Here is a 25,041-nt window from a genome sequence, read left to right as displayed (position 1 = left end):
AGATCAGGCTGGGCCCTTACTCCCCAGAACTACTCATCCTTTCTAAAAGATGATAAAAACTGATGTGACCCCAGGTGAAATCTCGCTCTTGGCCAATCCTGAGCGAGAAGTCTCTGTACTGAAACTAGGAGTTACCATTACCAGCTAATATTAAAGGATCTGTAGAGCCAATCCGATCCTGTTTTTTCCTATATCAAAGCAAAAAAAGTGCATAAACCGTAGGTCTTTGTGTGTCTGAAGCAAACAGTTTTCATTCTTTACCATAAAATCATATTCATCAACATGATGGAACATTACAGTGTAGATGTCATAACACAAAAAATCAAACATGTAAGTCAGTGGAACAGAGCAGTTAAACAAACAGATTAGATTATATTATATTAGATTAGATTCAACTTTATTGTCATTACACAGGTACAGGAACAAGGCAACGAAATGCAGTTTAGGTCTAACCAGAAGTGCAATAGCAGCAAGTGCGGATATACAATGGTTCCATATGTACAGGACATGGGTTTTTACTGAATAAATATAGAGATGCATACTATTATAGACAGAATTTTACTGATAGATTTGTCCTATAAGTATAATATATAGATAACTAGTATTGTGAACTCAATTTACAGCTGGATATGTACCAAATATAATATACAGGTGGGTATTACTATAGAGTTTTACAGATATGTACAGATATGTATATATAGATAACTAGTATTGTGAACTAAATTTACAGCTGGATATGTACCGAATATAATATACACATGGATATTACTATGAATAGAGTTTTACAGATATGTACAATAGCATACTATACAGATGATTATTATACCAGAGTTTACATGTACTATGAATATATGTACAGATGTCTATTACTATAGGCATAATTGTGAGCATGATATACAGGTAGCTACTACTATAAAATGAATAAATAAAGATTTTCGACAAAGTCGGAGGCCAGGTAGAGCCGGAGTGGTTCGGGAAGAGCGAGAGATTCCGATGGCGAAGAGCTGACTGAGGAGGGTTTAAGTATGCAGTTGAACAGGTGGACAGAGTCAACCTAATTAGGAACAACAGGTGGAGACAGTCAAGGGAAAGATGATGGCTGGAGGTAACTGGGCTGGAAGAATACTGACTGAGGGGAAACAGAAGTGCAAAAAACAGAGCACCATGAAAGAACACCCCCCCCCCCCCCCCCCCCCCCTCAAGGGCAGATCCCAGACAACCTCGAAAACAAAAAAAACACACACACAAGACCAGAACCCAAACAAAACGGAGGGAGGCTCAGGATGGAGGGCTAGGGGTCCAAACAAAGACAGGTTCAGGTGGCCGACCAGGAGGTTGACGGCCTCGGAAGAGTTTTGGAATCCACGGGGGAACGCTGGAGAGCTCTGGAACCGACTGGGGCGCTGGAGAGCTCTGGAGATGACTGTGGAGTGCTGGAGAGCTCTGGAGATGACTTAATACCATTGAGGAGCTCAGGAGGAGCTGGGGCTCGCAAGATGGAGGACTGGCGTGCATTGTACCCTTGCAGGCTGGAGGACTGGCATGCGTTGCACCCTCGATGGCCAGCGGCAAAGCAGAGTCCTCGGTGGCCAGCGGCGAAGCAGAGTCCTTGGTGGCCAGCGGCGAAGCAGAGTCCTCGGTGGCCAGCGGCGAAGCAGGACCTTCAGCGGCCGGCGACAAATCAGCACCTTAGACATCCGGGAGAGAGGCAGGACCCTCAGTGGCCGGCAACAAAGCAGGACCCTCGGTGGCCGGCAAGCGATGAAGCAGGAACTTCGGCAGATCCAGGAGTTGTCTCTCTCTGTGGTGTGGAGGCTGCAGAGCCTCCGACTGGAAGAACGTGAACAGAGTGGTGAGGACAGCAGAAGGGATCATCGGGGCTCCTCCATTAAGGACATTCAATCCCAGTGCTGCGTGTCCAGAGCCCGTAACATCATATATATATATATATATATATATATATATTAGGGCTGGGCAACGATTAAAATCTTTAATCGCGATTAATCGCATAATTTGCCTGATTAATCATGATTAATCGCATTGTATGCGCGAACTCCAAGAATGAATTCAAAAGTAGTGTAAAGAGCACTTTTATTTTAATGTTCTGCTGCCATATGAACAAAAGTGTTGTAACATTTGTAGCACTTATCTTATTTTATACTGGATATTTTCAACCCATCTGTTGAATTTAGTGCACTAGTTGATATTTTCTTCATAAGAGAACAGCAAGCACTGCAGCCAAAATATGGCCTCTTTTGACCTGCTGTATATTAGCCACTCCCTAAGCTTGATGTATCATGAAACTGTTGACCTTTTGGGTTTTGTGGTTTTTATTTTATTATTACAATTAAATAATAATAATAATAATAATAATAATAATAATAATAACAATTTTGTTATGTTCAGTGTTTTTTCCCTAATCCACCTCTTATATATTTCAATCCTTATGTAATTTTGTCTGTGTTGTGTGCACCTGCCTGTTGCTTTAATCCTATAAATTCCCCCGTCGTGGGATAAAAAAAGGATTAGCTAATGTTATCTTATCTTAAATAACACTTTTTAATATATGTACTGGGTTCTTTCAAGGTCTTAATTACATTTTCTGTGTGGGCTCCAGTAACATATGATAGATAATATCTACTTTGAAAGTTAACATGAACTGCTGCTGAAGATGACCACTGATCTACCTGGATGTTCCATGGAGGACTGAAACGCCTCAGTCAGAGACGTCAGTCTGTGGGTCTGTCGGGGCAATGACAGAAGTTTCGTCTCCTCTCTCTTCTGTGGCTCGACGTTTTCTTGCTCATGTTTTTTTCACGTGCTTAGATAAATTTGTTGTGTTTCCACTGAAATTAACCGGCTTTTTACAAAACATACAGCTTGATTTCATTTACGGTATTAAAATAAAGCCAAACGGCTTTCCGCTGCTGCGGTCTCTCTCAGCTGTTTGTGTGTTGAATTTGTGTGAGAGCTGAGTGGGCGGGCCAGGCTGAGCCTGCGTGCTGATTGGCTGGCGCCGCTGAGCCATGTACGAGAGGGGAGGGGGAGCACCATCAGAGTGCTGCCGTGCCGTGACACAGCGCGCTGCAGTCAGCGCGCATGCTGACTGACACTGACTGAAAGCATGTGAGCAACATGCGTTAATGCGCGATAAAATAAATATCGCCGTTAATAGTCTAATGAATTAACACGAAATTAACGCGTTAACTTGCCCAACCCTAATATATATATATATATATATATATATATATATATATATATATATATATATATATATATATACACTGCTCTCTCATATATATGTATATTTCTATCTATCTATGACCCTTAACCCCAGATTGCTCCACACGTGCCGCACAGTAGCAGCTCACTGCTCCCCAAGGGGATGGGTTAAAATGCAGAAGTGGATTTTTCCATTGTGAGATCAATGACGATATATTCATGTGTGTGTGTGTGTGTGTGTGTGGGTGGGTGTGTGTGCGCCTAAGATTGTCTGGCCATGGATGCGTTCATCAATTCTCACTGTTGTATATTTCTAGGTGTATGGAGGCCCAGATTTACAAGCACCAAGGTTGGCCAGGCTCTGCAGCACAACCTCAAGCCCAATGCAGGTCTCTAGCACGGGTAATCTAATATCACTGCGCTTTAAGTCTGATGCCTATGTCAGTGGTCGAGGATTCAATGCAAGCTGGGCAGAAGTCCAGGGAGGTGAGTCATTATCAAGCTATAAAAGTGAGGCAGTTCATGGGTTTGCCAGTACTGTATGTCAATATATTTTTTTTCATTTAAATGTCATACTAAAGGCATTAAAGCTCTATAACCCAGTGGCAGCAAAGGTAATATACATAGTTAAGTCTTTGTATATTATAATGTATCTTACGACTTCTAGTCATTACATTATAAATCCCATTTTTAACAAAATTTTTACTCTTTATTTTTATTAATATTATCATTCAATTCATCCACACACCTACACATCATCAACCTTGTATATAAAGTGCTTCAACACTAGCCACATCTGAAACAATGTGCTGAGCATCAGAAGTAACCTAGATAAGAGAAAACAGCAAATAAAGTGACATGGGTAAATAAATGACAATCTCAATACCAAACATGACAAAACCAAGCAGCAAAATGGATAAAATCAATACCAAAAGAAGTTGAGAAAAATCAAGTGTCTGTTGCGACGAATGTTAAAAGTGATGAATGTATTCATGTTTTTTTTCAGGTAGAATACTAGGATTTAAAACACATCTGTAGATGTTGATGTATTAAGTCAAGCGCTTTACTCAAGTGAAAGTATAAAACAAATCAGCTGTTGCACTACTTAAAATAAAAAATAAAATAATTAAAAAAAGGACAATATTTAGGCCAACTCTATCACTGGGGGATATAGTGCACTCCCCCCACTTCCCCCCACCTAATGGCCTTTAGGACATATTCCTAAAGGCAATTATGACTTTTATGTTTTATTAAAGATGTTGAAAAATTTGGGATAGGTTACCTATTTCACCCACTTATATGCCCATTGAAAATTAACACATTTTAGTACAATGCAAATGTTTTAGACCATATATGTGTTCCACCTAGCGTTAACATGTTTATCCATCCATCCATCCACTTCCGCTTTTCTGGGGTCGAGTCGCAGGGGTAACCGCTTCAGTAAGGAGGCCCAGACCTCCCTCCTCCCTCTACCCAGCCACTTTGGCCAGCTCCTTCGGGGGAATCCAAAGGAGTTCCCAGGCCAGCCGAGAAACATAGTCCCTCCAGCATGTCTTGGGTCTCCCTCTGGGTCTCCTCCCGGTGGGACGTGCCCAGAACAACTCACCAGGGAGGCGTCCAGGAGGCATCCTAACCAGATGCCCGAGCCACCTCAACTGGCTCCTCTTGACGTGGAGGAGCAGTGGCTCTACTCTGAGTCCTCCCCGGATAACTGAGCTCCTCACCCTAGCTCTAAGGGAGAGCGCAGAAACACTACAGAGAAAACTCATTTGGGCCGCTTGTATCCGGGATCTCATTCTTTCGGTCATGACCCAAAGCTCATGACCATAGATGAGGGTAGGACATAGATCGACCGGTAAATCGAGAGCTTTGCCATTTGGCTCAGCTCTCTCTTCACCACAATGGACCGGTACAGCGCCCGCTTTACCGGTCCCTGCACACAGCGCCCGCTTTACCCCACACAGGTCCCTGCAGTAAATGCATCTTTCTTTTGTGTTCCTAGAATGCTGTGTTTCAAAAACATCTGGTAGCCCAACACATGTTTTTTATTGTATTTCTTTTAACAAAGTACATTCATAAAAAAGGCCTATTCATAAAATATCCATCCAAATATTTCCATCTTACATGCTACTTTTACTGAAACATCACAGACAGAGGGCTTAGTTTTAAAATCGAGCTGTCGTTAGATCAAATTCATAAACAATTGTTTTCAACAGCAGACAAACTGAACTAAACAGACGCCAATGTCAAACTGAACTCACGTCAACAGGAGACATTAACTGAAATAATAATAATAAAAAAAGATCACCTGAATTTAATGGACGTCAACATATTCCATATTTCAATCTACTTTTTAGGCTAATTATACACAATTTAGACCTATTGCTATTTTAACAAACAAGCATTTCATTAGTTGTTATCTCTTATCTAATGTATTTCTGATGTTTGGCACTTTGTTTTACCTCGTGTTAAAGTGCTCCCTAAATAATGATGACATTCATGATGATTATGATCAGAATAAACTTTTCCATCACCTCCCAGAAGCTGGAAAGAAAAGAGACAAAAACATTTTGTCTCTTTTTCACACCTCACTTACTAACTCTAATATTTTAGTCTAAATACTTTAGCCTAAATATTTTAGGCTAAAAATATGACACTTTTTATTTGTTTTTCTTCAATCCCTCGATGATGTTTAGTAATTTCTGCCAAAGGCTGCAGCATTTTGATTTAATTAACCTGAATGCAGTATTTGCAAGCCATACTCTGTTTGGATGAAAAAAAAAACTGTTTGTGATTGGCTTTAACTGCTGAGCGAGTGCACGGCTGGTGTTCAGCAGGTGCACGCGAGCAAAGTAGCGCGCGAGCAGAGATTGGAACTCACCGCGAGGACAATGGGTTGAGAAGAGTTTATCAGACCGGTTTTGACCGTTGAGAGTTGTTTCACTGCGCGCTTGGATTGGTTCCTGCGCGCTCAAACAGAAGGCACGGCTATCGCTACACAGAGTTGAGCATAGATATTCATAATAAAGGCTAGATGTCTCGTCCGCGCTGCTGGCCAATGGGGGTCGACGCGCATGTATTTAAATAACCATAACTTCCTCAATTGTCTGACGATTCTCAAACTGTTTGGTTTGTTAAACAAAAGTCAGACATGTAGTTATGACACTGCACACTTATGAATAATTATAACCATGGAATTTCATATGAAAAGAACTGAATAGAACATACAGGTGCAATAAATATACATATGCACAAGGTATTTATGTTTATACACACACACACACACGTATACACATATATATATATATATATATATATATATATATATATATATATATATATATATATATATATAGAAATACTAGGTGCGATTTGCTGGGGTGGATAGGGGGATTTACCCCCCCTCTGTTTGTGACGTCCCCCCCTCTGGTCATTCATGTTTTATCCCTGGGGGGATACATTCCTCACCCCCCCCCCCCCCCCCACCCCGGTCTGAATAAGTAATATTATGGATTTTTACAAATGCATATAAATTAGGGCTGTCAGTTTTAGTTAGACCACAACACTGAAAGTTTTTTGTCGCCGTTAATTGTGTGTCTAAACACACACACCGTTTCCTAATGTTTTTTCCCCGCCATGCTCTCCGGACTGTGTTTCTTTTATCCTCGGCGCTTTCCTTAGTTTCAAGAGCGTTAGCAACTGTAGCAAAACAGACCCGCCCTCACTGTTGCACAGACTGTTTATTTCATGCGCTTGTGATTTTATTTCAAGGCGCTTGTAAATTTCCTGAGTCAGGGGTTGTGTTTTTTTTGGGCATGTTTCTGAAAGTGAAATCGCTTATTTGGGCTCTAAAATAAGTGATGAAACAGGGGTTATTAAGAGACCTGCCTGCACTAGACACTTTGAGTGTATCCAGCTGAAATATCCCTCCACCATAGAAGCCGACGGTAGTAAAGGCAGAGAGAGCAACTCTGCACGTATTTTCTGCAGTTTACGGTGCAATAACCGTGATAACTGCTGAAAGTAGATTACTTGGTGCAGATCACCATTTTGAGCAGACATTGGTTCTGAAGATGAGTTTTTAACATGCTGAGAACATTGCAGAAACCCAACCCATAAACCGTACTTTAATGCTTATTAATTTGCTTTCTCTGTATTTGACAAACTAAGGCTGAATTACGTTGCCAAATGAAGGACGTGGAGTTACTAAACAGTTGCTAAACAGTCTCATTCAGGGTATTAAGCTCCTGCAGCTGCAAGCAAAGTGTAAGACTGGAATGACCTGGAAATTTAAAACCTTTTTCCAGGCTTAAACTGTATGAATATGGATATAAACAGCAAGCAAAAATATTCAAAGAAATTATTGTTGTTGGTGTGAAAGCTCAGAATTAGGTGTGCGAGAGAGAGAGTGAAAAAATGAACAAAACTTATGACTTTATTAAAATGTAAAATTTTTATTAATTTATATGTATATGCCTAATACCATGTCTATCTTTGTTTAAAGGTATACTATGCAACCGGCGTTGATTTTCCAGCGAGGCTCCCCCCAGAGGGCGAAAGTAAAAGTGCACTGTCGTAAATATGCTCAGCTGTTCTCCTGGTTTGTCCGTCAAGCCAGGCGCGGTTGTTTTGAGCTTAGCAGACAGGTGAACACAACGAATACAAAAGTGGAAAAAAACGGCAGTACAAACAATGACTAACACAGTGAAAGTATGAACATGCACACAGAGAGAGAGAAACCATTCCAATGCAGTGTTTCCCCTAGGAATTTGGGACGACCGGCGGAGCGGGGGGGAGACAAGCTTTGCGCCGCCGTGCGGTGCGGTGCGGTGCGGAGCGGGGGGGGAGACAAAGTTTGCGCCGCTGAGCGGGGGGGGAGACAAACTTTGCACCGCTGACCAGCTGAGCGGAGGGGGGGGCTGAGCGGAGCGGCGCGCATATCGAGTTAGTTTTATTTTTTTATTATTATTTTTTTGGATGTCGGCGAGGCGGTAGCGTGAGGAAAACCCTACAATGTTACTTACAATCGCATCAGCAGAAACGCGAGGTCCGCGTCAGCCTTGCAGCCTTCTATGTTCACCCGTGTACGACTCCTCTCTCTGTCCAGAGCCCTTTTCCTCTTTCTTGCCTGCTCCGACATGGGCTTTCGCTGTTTTCTCGCTGGTTCCGCCATGATAACTGCACAAATATCGCCACTGCGCTACCAACGAGCACACCTTTCACTGCGGGCGTGTAGCAGTTCTCGGCGTAAAGCAAGACCGACTCTCGCGATGCACACGAGACTACTGAACCTGTGAGTGCGGGCCGACTGCTCCTGCAATTGCAAGTGCGGTATTTCCCCCACAGACCACCAGGGCGGCCGAGAAAACCTTAGTTCAACCTGAAATGACTCATTTAATCATCCAAAACGGTATGGAACATATTAATTAACTGAAAAAATGTTGCATAGTATGCCTTTAAGAAGCACAAAAATGTATCGTGATGAAAACAGGTATTTATTTATAAATTTATTTACACATTGTGTAAACATCAGGGCGTCATGATTAGTCATTTAGCCATTATAGTCCAGAGTTTAACATTTGGCACCAGGATGTTTTAATTCCAATTCTCAAAAGTGCTTGAAAAATAACAAAATAAAAATGGTTTTTGTACAAGCATGTATTTAATTAGAGTCATTTATTGCAAAATTGCATATTAAAATGCCCAAACAGGCTATTACACTTTCAGAAATAAAAGGGTAATACATGCAATTAATTTGCAATTAATCTCAAGTTAACTATCGACATTATGTTATTAATGGATTCAAATTAAATTTTTTAATCGTTTGACAGCCCTAATATAAATACATGTCTTGTGTCCTTCACATTTGTTAATTTAATTTTTTGTTGTCTGTTTTTAAAGAGTATTTATACGTTTTCTGCTCGAAGCGGTTAAAACTAATACCCACTCCTGAGTCCAGACAGTAGATGTTGGACTGTCTGGACTGTCTGAAGTTTAAAAACAATAGTCTAACCTACTGGATCTAGCTATTTACCTGAAAGAGCAGCTGCTAGCTAACCAAGTAATGAATGAGAACGTGTGGCAGCATGAGCGTCAACAAAGTATTTTGTCATATTTTGGCCAGAAACATCAACAAAAAAGGTCAAGAGATGATGGGACGTACAGCCATGGTAATTGTTACAGGACGAACTTTGGTGGATGATGAAGATTTGCAGGCAGCGTCACAAGACAAGAAGCAGCAGCAGCTGATTTCTCCACCTTCCCTCCCAGGACAGGTTACATGCTGTCTTGAGCCAGACAGCATGCAGGCCACATAACCTTGCTATGCTCATTTATAAAACACTTGAAATGATCCCCCCCTCTGTTTTTTTGCAAATCGCACACTGTATATATATATATATATATATATATATATATATATATATATATATATATATATATATATATATATATATATATATATGCTTTCTAAATATAATTGGCTTTAACTGTTACATAATTCCCCAGCACTCAAATATGATCAATGTATTAGAAAAAATATAATGCCTAAGAGTACTTTCATCTTCTCTTTGTTACATATATATGTTTTCCAATTAAATAAGTGGGATATTGTCTACATACTACTTTTTCTTAATCTCCTAACAGCAAGTAGTATATTAATCTGCTGTCAAACTAATCTGAGATATATTGTGTTTGTTCCTGCAGGTTGTGGAGGGCCGGTCACAGCTCCATCAGGGGAAATCCATTCACCACTGTATCCAACCAGCTACCCCAACAATGTGGACTGTTCTTGGGTGATCAGTGTAGATGTCAGCCACCGTGTCCTCCTAAACTTTACTGACCTTGACATTGAATATCATGACGCTTGCTCCTGGGATTACGTAACTGTGAGAAAATCATTTGATCTTTTTTTGAAATAATAGTATCAGAAATGGGAAGGCAAAATGTAAGATTTTCAGAACAGTTCATGTTTACCACATTTAATTTTAATTTCAGTCTTTGCAGAAACGAAAATATTTAATTTAGACAACTTTAGTGAATGAGTTTATGAAAGTAAGAAACATCTCTTTAACTTGCAGGATTCATCCAGACCTGAGTTTATTAATTTGTAGTTAGTAATGTAGCTCAAACACCTTTGATTTAGGGCGTTTAGTATATTTAAACTACTGTAAAACACTCTCATATTAAACATGAGTCACTGGGTATTCCAGCTTTATCATGACTGTGGGACTCTCAAACAATGCTTGGCCATACTGATAATGCTTCAAGCTACACAGCTTTGAAGAGCTTTGAACTCTTTCTGCTACTGTAGGTCCATGATGGTCCAAGCACACTGTTTCCTCTGCTTGCCCGTGTGTGTGGGTCCATTGCTCCTCTTTCTATAACCTCCACCCAGAACATCATCTATGTCCGATTCAGATCAGACTCTAGTCGTAACCATCGAGGCTTCAGTGCTAGATTCTCTGAAGGTATGATTTTGTTCTTTTTTAGCTTATTCAATTCAAACAACTGGGATTCCCCTGTAGGAGCTGGCCCTAGTGGCTGGGGAGAGGGAGGTCTGGGCCTCCCTACTGAAACAAAAGAAAAAAACTGCAACAGCAAAAAGCCACAAAAGAAAAATGCTTCAATCACAGAAAAAGAATGATGCCTCAAGACTCTTCAAAACACACAAAAAAAATGCAATGGAAAAATGTTGCAAAAGAAAAATGCTATGGTTACAGAAAATCAAGTGATGCAAACTCCAAAACACTCAAACAAAAAACAACTCCAGCAGAAAAACACTACAAAAGAAAATGCCACAATGACAGAAAATAGAATGATCCAAACTCCAAAACACGTACAAAAAAATTTATGGAGCATTTTTTATTTTGCTTCTATTTTCTGTGATTGCAGCATTTTACTTTTGTAACAGGGCTGGATTTACCTTGCCTGCAAGATGAATTCTTGCAGTTTGTGCGTTCACAAACACCGCAAGAATCCATCTTATACTGCTACAGCTTCAACTGTTTGTGTCCGAACCAAAACCGGTTTGGGCCAATCACATTGCAGTATTATGGTTTAAGGCTGGACATTCTGGTGTGACAAAAACAGAGGCTGCCAAGCCCACAGTTGAACCAAAATAAAAATATTATCGCAGGAGGAGGTACGTGTAGCTGCTGCTATCACATCTGTTTTGTAAGAATCCACAATTTCACAAAGTAGGAAAAAATGTGTTGACTTACCTTCTTCGGGTTCCTCATGACAACTGCTGCTTACGTTTCAATTTGATACCGTGATTGGCTAAAACCAACCTTTAGTAGGACTACGTGTCGCTTCACCCAATCAGCACGGAGAGTTCTGCTGAAGGTCCTGCCTTTCCCAAAACGGATTTGATAGGAGCAGTCCACTGATCTCTATTTATTCACTGGATTGCTGATTGGCCCAAAAAATTGAAGTCACTGGCCGCCATCTTGCTACTCCCTACTCTCACAAAACCCCATAGCATTTGGCTGCAACAAGCAGTTTTCTGGCTGTGTGAAAACGTTTCATGTACTAACACTATCAACTACTAGGAAATTATGTGCTGAAATATTTTGCATGTTATTTATATTATATATATATATATATATATATATATATATATATATATATATATATATATATATATATATATATATAAACATATATATATATATATATATATATATATATATATATATATATATATATATATATATATATATAAACATATAGACATATATCAGTGACGTGCGGTAGGGTTCGTAGCTGGTGAGGCACTGACGTCATCAGAGTCAGATTTACAAATATATACACTCTACAGAGTAGACTCATTGCAAAGTGCTGAAGGAGACTGATTGACTCAAATAAATTCACCAAGAGACATGGAAAATATATTGATTCTTTGTTAGAAAAAAAATTAATAAAACTAAATTATTTGTCATTTGATTGGTAACAGTTTATAAGTTATGATGGATTTCTGGATTTGTAACACATTCTAAAAATATAACCCACATTATGCACATTTCATTACAAAAACAGAACATGAATAATTATCGCTGTCCTTACTTCTACTTATAAATCAAGTCCATGCCGCACTCTTTCTGAACAAAAATATCGTCATTTTCCGGTAAAAGTTCTCTTTATCTTCTTCAGTTTTAAAAGTCTCTCAATCTCAATGGAGCTCACTGCCAGGGAGAAAAGCCTTTTTTTATTATTTATTTATTTATTTATTCGAAGATATCAAAATTTACAAACAAACATGGCTGCATAGAGTTCGTTTCTTCAAGTCAGGTTACATAGAAAATATAGCCAGGGGGAGCATCTCTTAACCTGACAACAGCCAGCTGCATGTCTCGCTCCGCCTAGCTCCACTCACATACATCTGGGATCGCTCATTGAAAGTGATTTCCCCAACCAAATTTATGGTCTGGCCAATCAGGACGCAGGGCGGGTGTTTCATGGATGTGATGTAGTGGAGAAGCGACCGTGAGATTCCAACAACAATGGCGGCTCGCATCGAGGAAGCAAGCGTTAGCATTGATGCTGCTATTTCTTCCGTGTTGTCCAATCTATCTGATATTGTTTCATTAAAAGAACATCAGAGAACGGCTCTGAAGGCTTTTGTTGGTGGAAACCATGTTTTCGCCCTTCTCCCGACCGGATTTGGCAAGTTTTGTTTTCCGGGGCGCGTACGCAGACGTGCAACGCGGACGCGCCCCGGAGCGGTTAGCGCGAACCATATTGGGAGGCCTTTAGTCCTCGACGCGGTCGGCCCGGGATCGACTCCGACCCGCGGCGCTTTGCCGCCTGTCTTCCCCCCTCTTCCTGTCAGCTCACTGTCAATAAAATGCGTGCAACTACAGTGTTTCTCGCAGGAATTTGCTTATGCGAGGCGGACCGACTCGCGGAGCGGGGGGTGGACGACACGTTTTCCGCGGACCGGCTCGCGGAGCGGAGGGGGGGGTGGACGACACGTTTTCCGCGGACCGACTCGCGGAGCGGGGGTATCCATGTGTTTTTTCCCTGCCATTCACGCACACGCGAAAGCAACAACAACAAACCGCGTGTTAGCGTCCCTTTTTTTTTTTTTTTTTGGAATGTTGGCGAGGCGGTAGCGTGCGCGAAACCCTGCACTAGAGCCACAAACACATAAAAAAAAAAGTTTTTTTTTCCTGCGTCGGTCTCATCAGCGTCACGGGTTAGCTTCGGTGTGAGTGGTTGAAATAGCACGTCGATAAAGATGACAGACAAGTGGCTTATCCAATCATATGCAAGGATTTTGATAAGGCCCAGCCTTCAGTAAAGGCAATTCCTATGGCGGTGTCCCAGATGTATGTGAGTGAAGCTAGGCGGAGCGATACATGCATCTGGCTGTTGTCAGGTTAAGCATCTCTTCACACAAATTGAAATATATCTATAACATAGACTTGCTATTGAGGGTTATTAACATAAACATTCAAAGACATAAAACCAAATAAATAAACAAATAAAAAAAAAAAATTATATAACTAAAAGAAAATTATGAGAAAGTGTAATGATTTTATATATAGCTTAAACTCGTTTAAAAAAAAACAAGTTTGGGAGATGATTTGACAAATCTACATTTATGAATGAAAATTTAGCTAGACATACAATCGTATTAGTACAAAGCTCATCAGCTTTACTTTGCAATATTAAACCAAAAGTGATATTGTCCCTGGAGATAAAGGTTGGGAACTAAGATAGTTGTTGTTTAATCCACCTATGCAAATCACACCAAAATGTTTGCACCACTGAACATGAAAAGAACATATGGTCCGTAGTTTTGATGTCATTTTCACAGAACGTACATGTGTTATCATCTATACCAAATTGAAGTCTCAATAATTCTTTAGAGGGGTAAATGTTGTTCATTATTTTGAAGTGTGTTTCTTTCACCTGTGAGGGTATAGGAAGTGCTAGATACATTGTTCTTAGTTTAGTTCTTGAGCTTTTATCAAATTTTTGTAGGATGTTATTTTTATTTTGTCTTTCAGGATAAAGGTATTCATTAAAACAGTTTCTAATAAAATGGTTAGTATGGAGGACCAAGTCTTCCATAATTAAAAATAAATACAGAAATAAATAAATGCTCAATAAATAAATATGCATACAATTATGTGCCACCAAAAATATAATAAACAAATAAATGTAGGTAGAAAATAAATTATACAGTAAGACAAAATGTATATATCTCCTTTAATTAGCCACTTTATTTATTAATTACTTATTTTTTAAGTATTTATTTATGTGCATGTTATAATATTTTTGTCTGTTTTATTCTTTCTTTGTATTTTTTTTGCCCTATTTATTTCTCCGATGCTATTTATTTCTGCCTGTCCTTTTTACATTTCTGTTTGTCCTTTTTACATTTCTGCCTGTCCTTTTTACATTTCTGTTTGTCCTTTTTACATTTCTGTCTGTCCTTTTTACATTTCTGTTTGTTGTTTTTACATTTCTGTCTGTCCTTTTTACATTTCTGTCTCTCGTTTTTACATTTCTGCCTGTCCCTTTTACATTTCTGTATGCATTTCTGCCTCATTATGCAAATGAGGAGGGGCTGTGTCTTAAGGGCTCAACTTCTTCCCATTGGTTGGTTAGCATTTTTACTGCATCGGTCAATCTACATGGCTTTTCCCCGCACTAAATAATTGTTTAGTAGTTTCAAACTCAGCAGGCAGACGTTCAGTGTCCGACCTCTTAAGGGAAGCTGCTAATAGACTGGAAGAATTAGAACGCTGTACATTTGGGATCTGAAATGTTTTTCGGTGGTTTCAGATTCGGCTTTCCAGATCAATAACTCATAGGCGGATGATTTATTCTACAAAACAGACACCTCTCCGCAACCACCGCAAGGCAGACACTGAGCTACAACCGTAGTTTCCTCAAAACGAGTCTTAGTCCGTGGGCCAGAATCTGTGGGACGTCTCCTTAAGAAGGGAGCAACTTTCTTACACTTGGATAAGTTGCTACACATAGCAGTGATCTCAAAACACCAATGTTCCCACGTTTTCACTTGCACATTAATAAGTTATTGCTGATAAAAAATCTAAACGGTTGCGCTCCGGTCCGAGAGGTCACGTGATTCGATTTTTGCTGCTCAGCCAATCAGATCGCTGTATTGTCAGCTGAGTGCGTTCAATCTGTAAGGTGTTGTAAACATTGGTTTCCAGACGAAGAAAGCCCAATATTAGTATTTTCTGGCGCCAGTTGGCAAAGATCTTGATGGCAAGGAAAAAGAAATAGCCCAGACCTTCCATACATCCATTTTCTAACACGCTTATCCCTGCTGCGTTCGGATCGGTGCCGATCTCCAGCTGTCAATGGGCGAGAGGCGGGGTATAAACTGGACAGGTCGCCAGTCCATCACAGGGCAGAAATAGCCCAGATTTTTGCCCAATTTACTGTGCTATCACCAAGACCTGCTGCGCTAGGATAGTAGGTATACCCTACCCCGGATAAGCGGAAGAAGACGGACGGACGGACAGTCTTCAAAGAACAGAGATTTGTTGCAGTGCAGAATATATCTGTTGTTCCAGAGAACAGTTGTGTGGGGTGAGAAGTTATGTACATATAACATTTTCCAGTACAAGAGGATTTGTTTGTGAAAGTCTGACAGTGTTATTGGCAATTTGTCTACATTAAAGTCCGCTCTCAGAAGAAATACCAATCCTACAATTTTCTTGAAAAAGGTCCTTGGAATACAAAACCAGAAGTAGTTGCTGTGTTTGATCCAAGATTTTAACCAATTTATTTTTATGGTCCCATTTAGACAGTCAAAATCAATGACTTTGAGACCTCCATCTTTTATGTCTTTAACCATACTGCTTTTCTTTATGTAATGATGTCTCTTTCTCCAAATGAAATTTAGATTGATTTGGTAAATAGATTTAATTAATCTGTTTGGAATGGCATTGGAATAGTAGATACATCTAGATAAGCATTCCATCTTAGTTAGGTAGATCCGTCCTAGTATTGATATATCCCTCTGTAGCCATACGTTTAGTCGTGACTTGCATGCTTTATTTTATTTTCTACATTCAGAAGTTGGCTTCGTTTTTGGTCTCTGGATAAGTGGATACCCAGATATTTAATTTCAGATTTAATAGGGATATTACAGATGTCTTTCAATGGCGTTTCATGTGAAGCCAGCAATTCACACTTTTTATTGTTTAATGTTAGGCATGAGGCTTTGGAGAATTTTTCAATTTTAGCAATAATTTTAGAAATTTGGTGTCTATCTTTCAGGAATATTGTTGTGTCATCTGCTAGTTGGCTGATTATTATGTCTGTGCCAAGTACATTACGTTTTTTAATATCATTACAGTTCTTAATATAGATAGCTAGCATTTCTGTGGCTAAGATGAACAAGTATGGTGAGATGGGGCAGCCCTGAGGAATCCCCACATTAACCTTGAAGCTTGGAGTGGTGCCACTGGGCAGTAAGACACAACTGTTAATATCTCGATACAGTCCATTGATAAATTCTCTTAACTTGACTCCGAAACCAAAGTGTTTGAGAGTCAAAAGAATAAATGGATGCTCCACGGAGTCCAATGCTTTGTAGAAGCATATGGGAGAAAGAGAAGGAAACCATCATCTTCTATTTGGTTTCTATATTCAATGATGTCCATTACCAATCTAATATTATTATGGATTGATCTTCCCTTTAAGAATCCTGACTGTGTATCTGCAATTAGATCTAAAATCTAATCTGGAGACAAGACTTGAAGATGTAAGTTAGAAGTTTGTAGTCTGAATTTCTGAGTGTGATGGGTCTTCTGTTATCTATGATTCTGGGATCTTTAAAAATTCCCATTTTTTGGTAGCATTTTTTAGTTCCTCCAAATTGGATATTTCTTTAATTAATGATTTGATTTTCTGGCAGTAGTCATTGTTTTTAAGCAGAGTGGAGTTAAACTTCCAGTATGTGTGTGAGTGGACATTGTTATCATTAGGTTTGATCTGCAGTAAGATGATACAATGATCTGTTAGAGGTGCAGCAGAGATATCAGAACTAATATTATATAATAGTAAATGATTAGCAATCAGCCAGTGATCAATTCTGGATTTAAAGTTATGGTTCGGGCTAAACCAGGAGTATTTAGATAATCCTGGATTTAAATGTCTCCAAATGTCAACCAAATTATGTTTTTCGTAAAAGTTTGTGAATGTGATGTTTGGGTGACATGCAGAGTATCTACTAGGATATTTATCTAAAAAATCATCATGAACTAGGTTTAGACCAACACCAATTATGACATTATCAGTTGAGAATGTTAATTTGAGATTGTCTAAATGTAAGCCAATTTGATCAAGTAGGTTTTGGTTTTCTCTGCGGATGTTGTATCCATAAATGTTAACTAATATGAATTTTAGACCATCAATGGTAATAATAAAAATGATCCAGTGACCATACTCATCTGCTATATGGGACACAATCTGACCTTTAAAGTTATTTAGGAGGATGATGACACCTGCTGATCTTGGAGTGCCATGGCTAAAGTAAGCTTCATCTTCCCACTGTTTGGTCCAAAATACAATATCATCATTCTTAGAATGCGTTTCCTGCAAAAAAATTATGTTTGACTCCTTCCCTTTACAAAATAAAAAAAAATACTTTTTCTCTTTGTTATGTTTCTTAAACCCCTTGCATTAACATATATTAAAAGAATATTGCTCTTTAAACTGAACATAGAGCAAAAACAAATGAACAATCAACAACACTAGATTCCTGAGCTTAGAACAGCAACAATTCTCTTTTAGGAAAATTTCATAGTAACAAAACCTTGAAAATAATTTTTTATTCAAACTCACTTATTTTGGGGTTCAAAACCCCTGGACGGTTGTATCTATGGTGAGACTCTTTGTCCATTATTAAAGGCATGGGGGCCCCGGAAAAAAACGTCTTTAGTCCTGCTTTCCTTGCTTGTTCCACTTTGGGCGACACACCCCTCCGTGCCTCTCTGTCCTCCTTGGTGAGATCTTCTGCCAGGCGGATGTTCAGCTCCCTGCAGACAGGGTGAAGTTTGGTGATCCTCCAGAGTTCATCCCTGAAGTGGCGTCCTGTGAACTGCAGGATGATCTGACGAGGGCGGTTGGTGTTGTTTGGTCCCAGTTGGTACACAGAATCCAGGATGAAATCTACCTTCTCCCTCCAGTGCAGCGCGATCTTTCCGATGATATCAGAGATGACTTTTCTCGTGTTTTCATCTTTTCCTTCCTGTAATCCAATAACATTTTCTTTTATAGCGCTCCATCTCTGCAACTCTTTTTTCTATTTCTACTGCTTTTATTCCAAATCCTGCGTTCTCCTCTCTGAGTTGTTTCACCTCGACGCCCAGTTTTTGACACTGTTCTTTACATTGTTTGATTTCAGCAGATTTAAACTCCACCGCTTTGGCGATGTTGGTTATAGTCAGTGTGTTCTGCTTCAACTCCGCTCTGAAATCCTGCATCATGTTCTGAAGCGTGCCGATGGCAGACATGATGGCAGCAGTAGAGTTTTCTTTAACACAGGCTTCAGCATCTTCCACGTCGTCTGCTCTGGGCTTTTTATGTGTCGCTGGTGGTTTGGCAGGAGATGTTAAAGTGTTTTTGGTTCCTCTACTGTTAGTTTCCATCCTTTCTGGACCACAATAGTCGTGTGTCTGGAGCGCCTTCAGTTTAGCGTTAGCTTTGGTGCTAACATTAGCCATGTGCTACAATAACGTTTTCTGGGAGGTTTTCAGAGTTACTTACATGTTTCTGGGATATATTAATAAGATCTCTCCAGACTCATCTTAAACTAAGTCAGGGTTTCGTTGACATATACATTTATTCTATTGATTTGCAAGGCTTTGCTACTCTGAGCTATTCATAGCACGTCTGCTCGCTCCGCCATCTTGGCCCCCTCCGCCGCCAGGGAGGAAAGCCTTCCTTGATCAGTCCTGTTCTGGCTGTATGTTTAGAGTCTTTTTAGTGCCTTACTTGTTTAGTAAAACTCGCTAATAATACATCCATAACTTGCTTTGACTCTACTATTTGGGGATCACAAGCGGTTCCCCTTGAGCGCCCCCTGCCTAGAGGCCAAGGAACTGCCGGCCTCGCCTACAACCCGTTCTTTGGCTTTTATGATCGCCCAGCTGCGCAGGAAAACACACAGTTTAATTACCAAAACACAATTCGTAATCCACATATAATAGATTGTGGAAAATCAGTTCATAAGTGTTTGAACAACTGAATTTATGATCTAGAGACAGGAACATGCATTCACAGAATGGAAGCTAGCGCAGTTAACATGGAGTTGCACAATCCCAGGGGAGGCCAGGATTGCTGCGGCCTCACCGGCTTTGCTATGAAGCGCCACCAAGGATTTACATGAAAAACAGCGAAAAGTCTTTGATTTTAGACAGAATATGATAAAAAAAAATTGTGTATATGTATGTGTTTGTGTATTATTTACATATTTATAAATGTTATGTATATATATATATATATATATATATATATATATATATATATATATATACAGTGTGCGTTTGCAAAAAAACCAGAGGGGGGGATAATTTCAAAAGTTGTATTAATGAATCAAAGTTTTATTATTAATGGTTAGCTATAGCAGGTGCTCTTTCAGGTAGCTAGCTAGATCCAGTAGGTTAGACTTTTGTTTTAAAACTTGCGCCATCTACTGTCGGGACTCAGGAGTGGGTATTAATTTACTTTAACCGCTTTGAGCAGAAAATGTCATTTAAATTGTCTTTAAATACAAACAACAAAATTAATTTACAAATGTGAAGGACACAAGACATGTATTAATATCGATTTTGAAAAATCCATCATATTCAGGGGTTAAAGCAAAAACAATCAATTATAATATTTATGATTTTTTTTACTTTTTGCGAATCAGACCCAGTCAAACCGGGATATCGTTTCACATTACGACCCTCCTTCTTCTTCTTAAAAAAAGCGCGTCATGCTAAATTAGCAGAGCTAAAAGCATTACTCTTTCAGTTTTAAATAAAACATAGCAGCAACAGACACACTTACCGAGGGAAGTTGTTGTCAGCTGTTTTATGCACTGAACTTTCTGACCTGCTGGTTTACATAAATCCAAAGAAAACCTTTGACTACCGCTACTTTCATTCATGCATCTGTGGTCGGTTTGAGATTTTCTTTTAAAAGTTAAAATGATTGAACACCGATAAACCTCAGACTGGTAGATTTCCGCTTTGCAAAGACCCGCCCTACTCTCCTTCTGATTGGCTCTTCTGACTGGCCTCTCGCCCAGTGAACGCTGGAGATAGGCACCAGCACCCCCCGCGACCCCATGAGGGATTAAGCGGTTTGGAAAATGAATGTATGTATGTATGTATATATATATATATATATATATATATATATATATATATATATATATTTATATATACATATATATATATATATATATCTATTTATTTATCTATATATATCTATATATATATATATATATATATATATATATATATATATATATATATATATATATATATATAAATAACATGCAAAACATTTCAGCACATGACTTTCTCAGCTTTGGGTCGTGACCGAAAGAACGAGATCTCGGATACAAGCGGCTGAAATGAGTTTTCTCTGTAGTGTGTCTGGGCTCTCCCTTAGAGATAGGGTGAGGAGCTCAGTCATCCGGGGAGGACTCAGAGTAGAGCCGCTGCTCCTCCACGTCGAGAGGAGCCAGTTGAGGTGGCTCGGGCATCTGGTCAGGATGCCTCCTGGACGCCTCCCTGGTGAGGTGTTCCGGGCACGTCCCACCGGGAGGAGGCCCAGGGGAAGACCCAGGACAAGCTGGAGGGACTATGTCTCCCGGCTGGCCTGGGAACGCCTTGGGATTCCTCCTGAGGAGCTGGCCCAAGTGGCCGGGGAGAGGAACGTCTGGGCCTCCCTACTGAAGCTGCTGCCCCCGCGACCCGACCCCGGATAAGCGGAAGAAGACGGACGGACGGACGGGCTTTCTCAGTACTTGAGTATTGAGAAAGTTATGTACTAAGTAGTTTTAGTACATAACATAAAGGTATATGGCATTTGACATTTTAAAAGTCTTAAGCCCCCCCCCCCCCCCCCCCCCCCCAAACATGAGAAAATCATCGTTGTTCGATGCTGTATTCCCTAGTTACTGGAGGAAAATATGCAGTACCAATATGGCGGCTGGTGGCTTCACAGCGACGTGTATTATATACGGGCAATGTGCAATCCAGTGAATAAATAGAGATCAGTGGAGCAGTCCTAGATTGATAATGTGCAGAACGGACAGTGCTGCACATTATCAATCTGGTTGGCCAGGTTAGGGCTGGACGCTAATTCTATTGAATTGATTAATTAAAATTTACAATTTTTCAAGATTAAATTTTTGGAAATTTAGAATTTTATTTTGTCAATGCACTCACTTGGCTTCCATGAAGAGAGTAGCATGCAATGCCAAATATATTTTTAGGAAGATATATTGTCGAAATATTATTTCGACAATATATCTTATTGTCGAACGCATTTACTTATTTTTTTACACAAGAGAAGTCAAACATGTTCTTAGCTTATTTTGTAATACCACTAGCAGCAAACATATTTTCATTGTTTAAAATGGCAATGCCTGCCATGTTGTGTTTACAAACATGTTTCACAGCTTTTATGTAGTTGCACTTTGAATTCAGGTCAACTCCCAGATGAAATGGTTGACATCAATTATTACATTATTATAATAATGTCTTTGTTTTTTGTAAAAAGAAAAGAAGGCAAAAATCAATTCATTGGATTTAGTATAATAAAATTGGAGATTTTATTTTTAAACTAAATCGCCCAGCCCTATTTTGCAGTGTTTTTCTGTAGTTGTTGCTTTTGTTGTTCTGAGTTTATATTATCCATGTGTCTGCTGCATGTGTGGCTGTTTGTGGCACATTCCGCTTTTTGCTACGGGTTTTCCCCTGTTGGCCACAGTACTGATGCCATAGGAAAGGTCTGTTTGTTTTTAGAAAAAAAAGCAGACTGTGCCCTCTTACAAGAAGGCATCAATCAGAGCACATTCTTTTTTCTTTATTTTTTGGAGATTTTTCACAGCTCTAGTGATCATACAGTGTATCAGTCTGAATAATACCAACCTTTTGTTTGACAGCTTGTGGTACAACCATTATAACAGATGATAATGGTGGGGCAATTTCATCACCACGGTACCCAGCAATATATCCACCTAATCAGAACTGCAGTTGGATCATCAAAGCAAAGGAACCTTGTAAGCTGATGGCTGGCTTTCTCAAATTATTTTAAATGTGATGTATTTTGTCCAAAATAAATTGCACCACAATACCTTGACCTGTGTTGTCTGACTAGTCAACCATGTGACCCTGTCATTCACTGACTTGGAGTTGGAGATTATATACTCCAACTGCTCCCATGATGCTGTGGAAATTCTTGATGGAGACAACTACCAAGCGCCCTCTATAGGTGGGTATGATATATATGAAACAAGAGGGTTACATACACGGTAAAACAATTTTAGATATTTATTTTTACCTTTCCTGAAGTTAAGAAGTTTTACATTATTTAGCAGAATTGCATTAAATAATTCTGAAGTTGGTCAAACCTTTTGGGTTTCCTTCAACAAGCTTCTCACAATAGTGTTCCTCATGACAGAACTGGTGGAACTGCATAAGGTTTGCAGGACTCTTTACTCAATACCACTTCAGATCAGGACTTTATGACGGCCACTCCAACAATTAGTTGTCCTTCAGCCACCTTGTAACTAATTTGATGGTATGTCAATTAGGTTGCTGCTCTCAGGGTTACAATAGTTCCCCCTTTTCATACAAATGTACTAAAGATCCTTATGTGAATGGATTAAATTTATATAGCACTTTTCTTGTCATACTGACCACTCAGTACTTCACACTATAGCCGCATTCATCCTATCGCAATCTCTAACTCACACGCATTCATTCAGAGATCAATAGGTATCTTGGGGTTAAGTGCACATCGACCTGTGAATGGGGGAAACTGGAGTCAAACCTAAAACTTTCCTATTGCATCACAACTACTCTATGTCCCTGAGTGTTTTTGCAAATTGCAATTTGTCTATATATGTTGATTTTGGAATACTAGCTTCTTCTTCTGTGAGCAGCCTTTCAGCAGATCTTGATACAGAAAAACAAGCACGGGGTCAGAACCGTGATAGCAGAGTCAGGCAGGATGGTCAGAGGGAATAACCAGAGTCCAAAGTCCAAGAGCAGATCCATGGTAAGAGCAAGGAGATCAGAAATCCAGAGATAATCCAAAACAGAATCTGGGGGTAGAATCAGGGCACCAAAGCAGGTCAGCTATCCAGATAGCACAAACAGTCAGGTCCGACAGGGGTTAGGCAGGCTCACAGAATGAGGAGGCAGAAACAGGCAGGCAGTCCGGATACAGAACACTGGATTAAACTCACCAGTGGTTCATAATAATCTGACACTAGTCACTTTTCTGAGAGCTGGGTATAATCTGGAGGTCTTGACTGGTTTGACCCAGGACACATAAAACGTTGGGTGAATCATCATGGTTCGAGGGAGTTTGAGCTGCCATCTGACCTGTCTAGGATTTAATCTTTTAGCTCTCTTGAGATACGCTAAGTTCTTGTGGTCAGTCCACATGACGAATGATTCCTTAGCCCCCTCCAACTAATGTCTCCACTCCTCAAGAGCCAGCTTAATGGCCAGGAGTTCACAGTCACCCATGTCATAATTGCATTCAGCACTAGACAAACTTCTGGAAAAGAAGGCACATAGGTCAATACGACCATCATCAGACTTTTGGCTAAGAATTGCCCCCACTCCAGTGCTAGAAGCATCCACTTCCATGAAGAATTGCTTTTTAGGATCAGGTGACTGAAGAACGGGGGCAGAGGTAAACAGTTGCCTGAGTCTAGAAAAGGCCTTGTCTGCTTGGTTGTTCTAGGCGAACTTGGTTTTGTAGGAGGTAAGAGCATTAAGGGGAGCAGTGACTTGGCTCTAGTTCCTAATGAACCTTCTGTAGAAGTTGGTGAACCCCAGAAACCTTTCTAACTGTTTCCTGTCAGAAGGAGTTGGCCATTCAGAAACCGCCCGGACTTTGGACGGATCCATGGATATCTGGTTGGGAGACAAGATGAAGCCGAGGAAGGACATGGTGGACACATTAAACTCACACTTCTCTGCCTTTACAAACAACTGATTTTGGAGAAGGCGAAAAAGAACTGACCGGACATGTTGTTTATGGCTTTGCAGATCTTTAGAGTAGATGATGATGTCATCAAAGTAGACGAACACAAAGTGACCGACCATGTCCCTTAAAACCTTGTTCACTAGGTTTTGAAATACTGTGGGTGCATTAGTTAGTCCAAAAGACATAACAAAATATTCATAGTGTCCTGTCGGGGTGTTGAAGGCAGTCTTCAATTCATCTCCCTCTCGGATACGGACCAGATGACCAGATTTAGTGAAGATCCTCACCCCCTGAATTTGATCAAAAGCATTTTTTATGAGAAGTAACGGGCAACGGTTCTTTACCGTGATATCGTTGAGTCCCCTATAATCGACACAGGGTCTCAGGGAATCATCTTTCTTACCTACAAAGAAGAACCCTGCCCCCCAGCAGGGGAGGATGAAGGGTTAACAATTCCCGCCTCAAGGGACTCATAGATGTATTTCTTTATAGCCTGAGACTTGGGCAGAGACAGAGAGTGTAGGTGACCTCTAGGGGGTGTAGTACAAGGAAGCAGATCAATACTACAATCAAGTGGAAGATGAGGGGGCAGAGCTGTGGCCT

The 25,041-nt window shown here is 40.0% G+C and overlaps 1 protein-coding gene across 1 annotated transcript in view; it reads left to right on the top strand.

The window, feature by feature from the left end:
• Positions 1-25,041, top strand: part of cubn (cubilin (intrinsic factor-cobalamin receptor)) — a 350,345-nt gene that overhangs the window by 180,844 nt on the left and 144,460 nt on the right. The window contains exons 30-34 of the mRNA XM_036125467.1: positions 3,540-3,708; positions 9,928-10,109; positions 10,535-10,691; positions 22,379-22,495; positions 22,594-22,707. Coding sequence (XP_035981360.1) covers positions 3,540-3,708; positions 9,928-10,109; positions 10,535-10,691; positions 22,379-22,495; positions 22,594-22,707 — 739 coding nt within the window. The remainder of the gene's footprint in view (positions 1-3,539; positions 3,709-9,927; positions 10,110-10,534; positions 10,692-22,378; positions 22,496-22,593; positions 22,708-25,041) is intronic.

This window comes from Fundulus heteroclitus, chromosome 21 (genome assembly GCF_011125445.2).
Source record: "Fundulus heteroclitus isolate FHET01 chromosome 21, MU-UCD_Fhet_4.1, whole genome shotgun sequence".
Lineage (NCBI taxonomy): Eukaryota > Metazoa > Chordata > Actinopteri > Cyprinodontiformes > Fundulidae > Fundulus > Fundulus heteroclitus.
This window is presented reverse-complemented; position numbering and strand designations above follow the sequence as displayed.